We start from the raw sequence: 8,864 nt of genomic DNA, 5'->3' as shown, positions 1-8,864 counted from the left end.
GTGCGCTGTCACAACGCGGCTGGAACGTCCGTGACGAGGAGCTAGGCGTCAGTGCGCCCGCTGCCGGTGTGCGGGACAGTTGTGGCCGGGGCTCTCGACGGCGGACGCGGAACGCTCTTCGGGTCCAGAAGGCTGTTGACCTTGTTCTTTTGCGAACTTCGGGGCTCCCTTGCTCTTCCAAGACTCAGTCTTCAGTGGGGCCTGGAAGCCGGCAAACGGTCCACGATGATCTGGATGAAGAAGGCAAAGACTCTGGTGGAGCGTCTAACGCACTCAGGCAAATTCAAAAATTTCGATAGAAACCTGGAAAAGGTATTAGAGGCGAAGGCGCGGTTTCTCACGAAGGGAAAGAAAGCGCGGTTCTTGGTTCGTGGGTAAACGCTGGATACGTAGTCTCTGGCTATATTCTTTTGGATTGAGTGCCTGAATTCACCTTAGTAGTAATGATTACTGCTTTGATGGAGTAGTGTTATGTGGTAGGTGTGCCTACGTTAATCTGTCGGTTTTATAAGTCAGCAAAATGGGTTTATCTCAGGAATGGCAGAGGAGTTACACGTTGGGACTCGCAAACTGAGGCTAACCATGGGCAAGTCCTCAGCTGTTCTTCTATAGAGAGAATAGGAGACAGTTGAGAGGGGCTGTTTTGAACAAGTTCCTTGGAGGAGAGGAGAGTCGGTTTCTAGTGGTGTCTCATTGGTTGAGTTGCGGAGGTTTCTTAGCTTGTTGCTGATAAAATCTTCGTTTTTCCTGCTGGGATTTATAAAGTAAACTGGGAGGAGTGGTAAGTGGGGGAAAGTTCCCCCTTTAGGGCCTCACGACCCTCTTTGGAAGGAGGTGTTTTATAATAATAATTTTATAATCAAAACGTATAATTAAAAAGAAATGTTAAATTAATTTTAGTAAAATAGTTGAACATCAAAAATTAACATGTCAATACAAAGAGGGCTAACTTTCTGTACTCTGAAATCTCGTGTGAACTGTACACTTAGAGCACATCTCAGCTCATACTAGCTGTGTTTCAAGTGCTCACGACTGACAGGTGACTATCATATTAACTGCACAGGTTGGTATTAGGGTAGGTGCTCTGTGTGTTAATTTGATCAAAAATGGATTTTGCAGTTGTTTCCTGTGGGCAGATTTGCTCAGGCTCTATAGGTTTATGCATAGTGATCTGTAAATCTCATGAACGTGGTTTCTTTTACTGTGAGTATTAAGGTAATGTGATCTAGACCAGCGGTTCTCAATCGGGGGTGATTGAGCACAGTGGAGGGATGCTGCCAAACATCCCCAGTGCACAGATTCCCTCCCCCTGTCCCCACAGCAGAGAATGGCCCAGACCAAATGTCAAAAGCGCTGAGATTTTGAAAACTTGACTTAAAACCGTGCTCTTAATCATTCACTTTGACCTAGGTCAAAACTAGATAAATTGCTACTCTTATTCTATATACATATAAACCATGTCTTTGCACTGGACTTAGACTTGGCTGTTCAAATCATATGATTTCTTTCTCTAAATCTCTGGTTAATAATTCTTTAAAGTCTCTTTCTTAATGAAAGAAGTGTAGTTTTTGTGCCTTACGGGATCTTGACTGATAAAATCACTTTACGTCAAAAACTTGTCCTTTTGGTGATTTAAATATGACACCAGAGATTCTTCAAGGCAAGAAATGCTCTTTTAAGTACAGGATTTTAAAATGCAAGATTACTGTTAAACTGGAGTAAAAGATGTACATGGTCTCTCAGACACACTTGTCCTCTTACCCCATTGCTTTTGTAAAGACTAGAAGGAATAATGTTTCTGGGTGTAAGAAGCAAGTGAGATGTACAGAGCTATTGTCAAGTCTGCCCCATTACCCACTCCCACAAAGTCAATGAATCAAGTACAAAAACACTGGAAAATTTGGCTGATAATATTCCAAAGAGGATTTTGTTTTTGGGACAGACGTTTGGAGATAGCATATAGAATCTGATAAATGATGGTGATTTTTTGTCCCTCTACAAATGATCTGTTGAATAAAGCAACTTGAAAATTAGTTCTGGTATAGATGTTAAGTCAATGTATGAGATCATACATTGCATGTCTTTATTTTAGCCTGTCCTCTTTTTTAAAAAACCTCTGTTTTATCAGTGTTTATAAACACCCACAAAACCTATCTTTTATAAAACACTGATACAGAAAGACTAACACTCAAAGTCCTGATCTTGCTATAAGATCACTTTTAAATCAGTCAACAAACTAAGTACTATGAGATTATAAAGAAATACCCATCGACTTCCCAGGTGGCACAGTGGTAAACTATCCACCTGCCAGTGCAGGAGATGCAGGTTCAGTTCCTCAGTTGGGAAGATCCGCTGGAGGAGGAAATGGCAACCCACTCCAGTATTCTTGCCTAGAAAATTCCATGGACAAGAGGAGCCTGACAGGCTACATTTTATGGCGTCTCAAAGAGTCAGACACGACTGAGAGTGTGCACATACACACACACACACACACACACCACTCTACCCGTCACAGTTCCTCACCCTCCAGGAGTTTATCACCGAGGAGAGGAAAAAAGTGGGTTCCAAGGAACAGTCCCATCAGATGTGCCCTGAGGGGGAAAAAAAGTCCTCCAAATAATTTCAGAAAGCACGGACGTATCCCCATTTTTAGAATTGTGGTATAATACACGTTACCACATGGGGCTTCCCTGGTGGCTCAGACAGTAAAGAATCTGCCTGCAATGCAGGAGACCTGGGTTCGATCCCTGAGTTGGGAAGATCCCCTGGAGGAGAGTGTGGCAACCCACTCCAGTATCCTTCCCTGGAGAACCCCCGTGGACAGAGGAGCCGGCTGGCTAGTCTTTGGGGTCACAAAGAGCCGGACACGACTGAGTGCACACACACAACATAAAGTTCACCATCTTAACCATATTAAAGTGTTCAATTCAGTAGTAATTTTTGCATTCATGTAGTTGTACAACCATCACCACCATCCATCTCCAGAACACTTTCCGTCTTGCAGACCTGGAACTCTACCATTTAGGCAGTAACTTCTCATTCCCTTTTTTCCCCAACCTTGCCAACCACTATCTATAGTCTGTGTCTCTGAATTTGACTACTCTATGTACCTCGTATGAATGAAGCCATGTATCCCTTTTAGATATTAAAGCTTTCAACTGCTGCTGCTGCTGCTGCTACGTCGCTTCAGTTGTGTTCAACTCTGTGCCACCCCAGAGACGGCAGCCCACCAGGCGCCCCCGTCCCTGGGATTCTCCAGGCAAGAACACTGGAGTGGGTTGCCATTTCTTCTCCAATGCATGAAAGTGAAAAGTGAAAGTGAAGTCACTCAGTCGTGTCCGACTCTTAGGGTCCTCATGGACTGCAGCCCACCAGGCTCCTCCTTCCATGGGATTTTCCAGGCAAGAGTACTGGAGTGGGGTGCCATTGCCTTCTCCAAGAGCTTCAACTAGATCTGCAGTAAAGAAACATGTTTCACCTTATCATGTTTAAGTTACTTGCCAATGGAACTCTCACCACCATAATAACACATGTGAAAGTATATACTTCAGGAGTCTCAGGTGAGATCTGGAAATAACCAGGTGAAATCCAACACACCAAGAAATAAGGGCAGGCAGTTCAGAAGCCAGGTTAAATTGTATCAAGTCATCCTTGTGGAAATGAGAGGTAAAGTGTAGGTGAGTGAGCTGTCTCAAGAGGAACAGCACAGACTAGAGAGAAGCATTAAGGATTTAAGACTGAACCCACAGGACATAAAGGGTTGAGGACAGTAAGGAGCCTTTGAAGACAATAGAAATGGTTAGGAAAGTTAAGAATAGACTTTATACTTACTAGAAAAACTTTGAGGCTTTTGCTCTATCACAAAAGGACAGTGATATTAAAGTTTATCAATGTGATATGCCAACAGGTATAGCTGGACTATTGTTCCTCAGGGAACAGGTTAGACTTCTTTGTTGCTGTTTGATTTGTGATTTTATCATAATGGGCTCATCATATTTACATTCGTGCAGGGCATCACTCCTTCCTGGGGAGGACTCTATTCCAGTTCTACATACCAAACTCGATTAGCTGCAGAAATTCTCCCCAAGTTTGTGCTTTCCCTCTTGAGAGAAGATCTGGAGGAGTGAAGAGACATCACCTCAGTCCTCAGTCTATTAGCCCCTTTTCCAGGTTGAAAGCAGCAGAGGAGCTGTAATAGAGAGAAACCTTGCCAACATGATTATTGTGACTATAGACTTTCATAGCATCTACCTTTGTAGGCATTCCTGAATGATTCTATAAAATCTGCCATTTACCAGCCTTTGGGGAAAAATACTGCTTATAACCCTGCTTAGCACATCTCTCATCACCATCACCACCCTGCCAGTGAACATGAGTGGAATGGTACTTCAGCGGGTTAAATCTTCAGGGAATATTTCAACTCTTCTGAGCTGTTCCCTAGTGCTTTGTTTGCCTCCCTCGGCACCCGTTTGTTACCTTTTGCGTTTGGTCTTCTCTGACAGTCTCTACTGGTTCCTCAGTCAGTTTAGTCGCTCGGTCATGTCCGACTCTTTGCGACCCCATGGACTGCAGCACACCAGGCCTCCCTGTCCATCACCAACTCCCGGAGTTCACTCAAATCATGTCCATTGCGTCGGTGATGCCATCCAACTATCTCATCCTCTGTCATCCCCTTCTCCTCCTGCCTTCAGTATTTCCCAACATCAGGGTCTTTTCAAATGAGTCAGTTCTTCACATCAGGTGGCCAAAGTACTGGAGTTTCAGCTTCAGCATCAGTCCTTCCAATGAATATTCAGGAGTGACTTTCTTTAGGATTGACTGGTTGTATCTCCTTGCAGTCCAAGGGACTCTCAACAGTCTTCTCCAACACAACAGTTCAAAAGCATCAATTCTTCGGGACTCAGCTTTCTTTATAGTCCAACTCTCACATCCATACATGACCACTGGAAAAACCATAGCCTTGACTAGATGGACCTTTGTTGGCAAAGTAATGTCTTTGCTTTTTAAAATACTGTCTAGGTTGGTCATAGCTTTCTTCCAAGGAGCAAGTATCTGTTAATTTCATGGCTGCAGTCACCATCTGCTGTGATTTTGGAGCCCCAAAAAGTAGTCTCTCACTGCCTCCATTTTTACCTTTATCTTTCAGTATTCTTTTCAAGCTTCTCTGGTGGCTCAGACGATTAAGCGTCTGCCTGCAATGCGGGAGACCCGGGTTCTATTCCTGGGTCAGGAAGATCCCCTAGAGAAGGAAATGGCAATCCACTCCAGCACTCTTGCTTGGAAAATCCCATGGACGGAGGAGCCTGATAGGCTACAGTCCATGGGGTCGCAAAGAGTCGGACACCATTGAGCGACTTCACTCAAGGGAGGCAGATTTACTTAGTGGACCTGAGTCTAATGGAGACAAAAACACTGTCTACTTGAAAGATTTGTGAGGACTGAGATGGTGTCTCAGGGCCTGTAAGACATGCATATACATTTCTGAGCATGGTCTCTAACACAGTTAGCCACAGTTAATAACCAAATAAATACGTGTGCTCCCTACAGCCTGTATCTTGCCTGAAACTGGTCTATTTTTTTAAAAAAACAGTGTCCTCTCCTGAGCCCCATTTGTCAACAGAGCGGTAGTTCTCCATTGGTTTCTTCCCCCACAAGACATGTTTCTTAGTTCTGGGAAGTTGGGTAGCAAATCAGTCTTCTGATTCAAAAGAAGAATCAGTCTTCATTGTTATCTTCCATTGGTTTACTTATTCTACTTAGGGAGACAAGAACTGGCAACACTAGGGATTCCCTGATGGTCCAGTTTTTCACTCCTGAGGACTTGGGTTCAGTCCCAGGTTGGAACTAGGATCTCACAAGCTGTGCAGCAGGGTCGAAAAAAAAAAAAAGAATTGGTAACACATAAAAGTATTTCTCTGCCATATCAGAGTGACTAGTGCAAGAGTATTTCTATTCCAGTATGCACTTTCAGCCAATTTTGTATCTTAGTATACCCTTTGGCCTTTCAAGTTGGGTGGGTGGGTTTAGTCGCTCAGTCATGTCCAACTCTTGGCAACCCCATGGACTTGTGGCCTGCCAGGCTCCTCTGTCCATGGAATTCTCCAGGAAAGAATACTGGAATGGGTTGCCATTTCCTTCTCCAGAGGATCTTCCCAACCCAGAGATCAAACCAGGATCTCCTGCATTGCAGGCAGATTCTTTTTTATTTTCCATATGATCTCACTTTATGTAGAACTAAGAAAAATAAAAGACAAACGGAGCTCAGAGATACAGAGAACAGTTGGTGATTGCCAGAGGCAGGAGTGGCTGGTGGACAAAAGGTGAAGGAGTCACAAGGTACAAACTTGACAATATACAACCTTGTGGTACTCCTTTTCCAATTTTGAATCAGTCTGTTGTTCCATGTCCAGTTCTAACTGTTGCTGCCTGACCTGCATACAGGTTTCTCAGGACACAAATGAGGTGGTCTGGTATTCCCATCTCTTTAAGAATTTCCCACAGTTTATTGTCATTCACACAATCAAAGGCTCTAGTGTAGTCAGTGAAACAGAAGTATATGTTTTTTCTGGAATTCTTTTGCTTTCTCCATGAGCCAGGGAATGTTGGCAGTTTGTTATCTGGTTCCTCTGGGCAGGCAGATTCTTAACCATCTGCACCACCAGGATCGGGGAGAAGATCAGTATTAAAATCAGTATTCTTCAGTAGAAAGTCAACTTGACATGTCTTTACTTTTTGTCATCCCAGCCAAAGTTAATCAAATGGAACACTAAGAGCTGACCTCTATTAAATACACTGTACCTTGAAATGACACGAAACTACCTTTGGTGACTTGGAGAAGGAAATGGCAACCCACTCCAGCATGCTTGCCTGGAAAATCCCGTGGACAGAGGAGCCTAGCAGGCTACGATCTGTAGGGTTGCAAAAAGTCAGATGTGACAAAATGCACACGCACACACGCACCCACCTTTGGTGACTCTGAGGCTTTCCTGAACTGCCTAGCTTTTTCAAACTGTCTTTACCTGGCTAAATTCTGTCCATCCTTCAATCTGCAAATAGTTTCACAGGATGCCTTTCCTAATGTCTCTTCCCTGAAAACGTACTTGGATGAGTAAGATCCTTACTTCCAGCAACCTGTATTTATCCTGTCGGCAGTCATTCACTGAACTGCACTGTGCGTGTATTGTTCCTGTAGACTGGAAACCCCTTAAGAGCAGAGATTGGATCTTGTTCATCTTTAGACTGCAGTGCTTCCCAGTCTAGTAAATGCCCTAGTAAGGTGAGTTTTTCTCTTGGGTCTCCTTGGCGTGCATTAGTTTATGAGGACATCTGATGGCTAGATCATTTCTTGAATGATAATGATCCCATTCTAACATTCACTTTTCCATTGACTTACCTGTTAAGCAAAACATGACATATTATTTAGAATGGTTTGTATTTTATGGTTCTGTTTCTGTTTTATATCAGGGCCTTCTAGGGGATAAACAACAGCAAACACGTTAGTTTGTGAAGTTCCAAAATGCCTTCCTGGTGGAAGTATAAAAGCCGCTGTATATATCTAGAGATTCTACGGTTAGCGACAAGGGAGACTGGGAGGTGGATAGACTTAGACCTGAATCTCAATTCTGTCATATCCTTGGTGATCTTGAGAGTAAACCAGTCTGAATTTAAATTACTACAAAATGGAAACCATCTCTCCCTTATTACATAGTGCATGGAAAGACTGGCACAGTGCCTGACTTACGAAAGTGCTCAATAAATGGTAGTTATCTAGAATCGAATCGTTTAATGCATGAGACACCCCGCCCTCCCCGAAATACAGCAGACACCTCACAGTCATCCATGTTCTGTCTGAAAACCTCTAGTGACAGCAAGAATTACTGCACTGCATGCAACACATTCCATTCACAGTTCAGTTCCAACTTCTAAATGTCATCTATGATGTTTTTTCCTAGTAAATTAAATAGGCTATAAGAAACACATTTCTGTTATTTTTGTTTCCTTTATAAACATGTTTGATATAACACTTTAATTTCATTGTTCCTCATTTTATCTTTCATGTAATTTTTTCATTATGATACTATAAATGGGGCAGGACCTTAAAAGCAGCAATTTAACTTTGCTGGATTCTATTAAACTGTTTTTATACTAAAATAGGTTTGTGGTATAAGCTTGTTCTCATAATGTATTGAATTTCTTCCAGCCTATTTTAAAAATTGTTTTAAACCATTCATTATGAAGTCATTCTAAAAATTACTTTGTGCAGTGACTAGGGAACAGCCAAATTAAAACTACAATGGACTAACAGATCACAAGGACCACCTGACTTTGTTAGTGCAAAATTTCTGAGAAGACATTAAGAGATGCCAGGTTGCTGTACATAGAGCTCCAAAGCTCAGATGGAAAGTTTGATTTCTGCAGAGGAGTGGAGATTAAGAAAGCTACTCCTGTTTTTCCCTATTCCTTTTTTATTTCAAAACAATTTACTCCAGAGTTCATTTCTATCGAGAGAGACTAGTAGCTTGATTTTCAGTTTCCGAATCAACTTTTGGGGGTGGCTTGGTTTAATCCAATGACAGTTCTTGGTAGAGCTGTTTGTGCTTTTCTAATACCACCAAATATTCAAAATTCTCTTTTTTTCTTTTTTAACACTTAGGTGACTCTTGTTTCTGCTGCCCCTGGGAAAGTGATTTGTGAAATGAAAGTAGAAGAGCAGCATACCAATCAATTGGGCACTCTCCATGGCGGCATGACAGCCACCTTAGTGGACGTCATATCAACGCTTGCTCTGCTGTGCACAGAAAGGGGTATGCCCGGAGTCAGTATTGATATGAACATAACGTACGTATGCAAACTGCACCCCAAAT

The 8,864-nt window shown here is 42.7% G+C and overlaps 1 protein-coding gene across 1 annotated transcript in view; it reads left to right on the top strand.

The window, feature by feature from the left end:
* Nucleotides 1-50: 50 nt before the first annotated feature.
* LOC114109664 (acyl-coenzyme A thioesterase 13) overlaps nt 51-8,864 on the top strand; it is a 13,678-nt gene continuing 4,864 nt past the window's right edge. The window contains exons 1-2 of the mRNA XM_042237492.2: nt 51-312; nt 8,654-8,838. Of these exons, the coding sequence (XP_042093426.1) occupies nt 226-312; nt 8,654-8,838 (272 nt within the window). The 5' untranslated portion in view covers nt 51-225. The remainder of the gene's footprint in view (nt 313-8,653; nt 8,839-8,864) is intronic.

This window comes from Ovis aries, chromosome 20, assembly GCF_016772045.2.
Source record: "Ovis aries strain OAR_USU_Benz2616 breed Rambouillet chromosome 20, ARS-UI_Ramb_v3.0, whole genome shotgun sequence".
Lineage (NCBI taxonomy): Eukaryota > Metazoa > Chordata > Mammalia > Artiodactyla > Bovidae > Ovis > Ovis aries.
The sequence above is the reverse complement of the archived record's forward strand: the minus strand, read 5'-3'. Positions and strand labels throughout refer to the sequence as shown.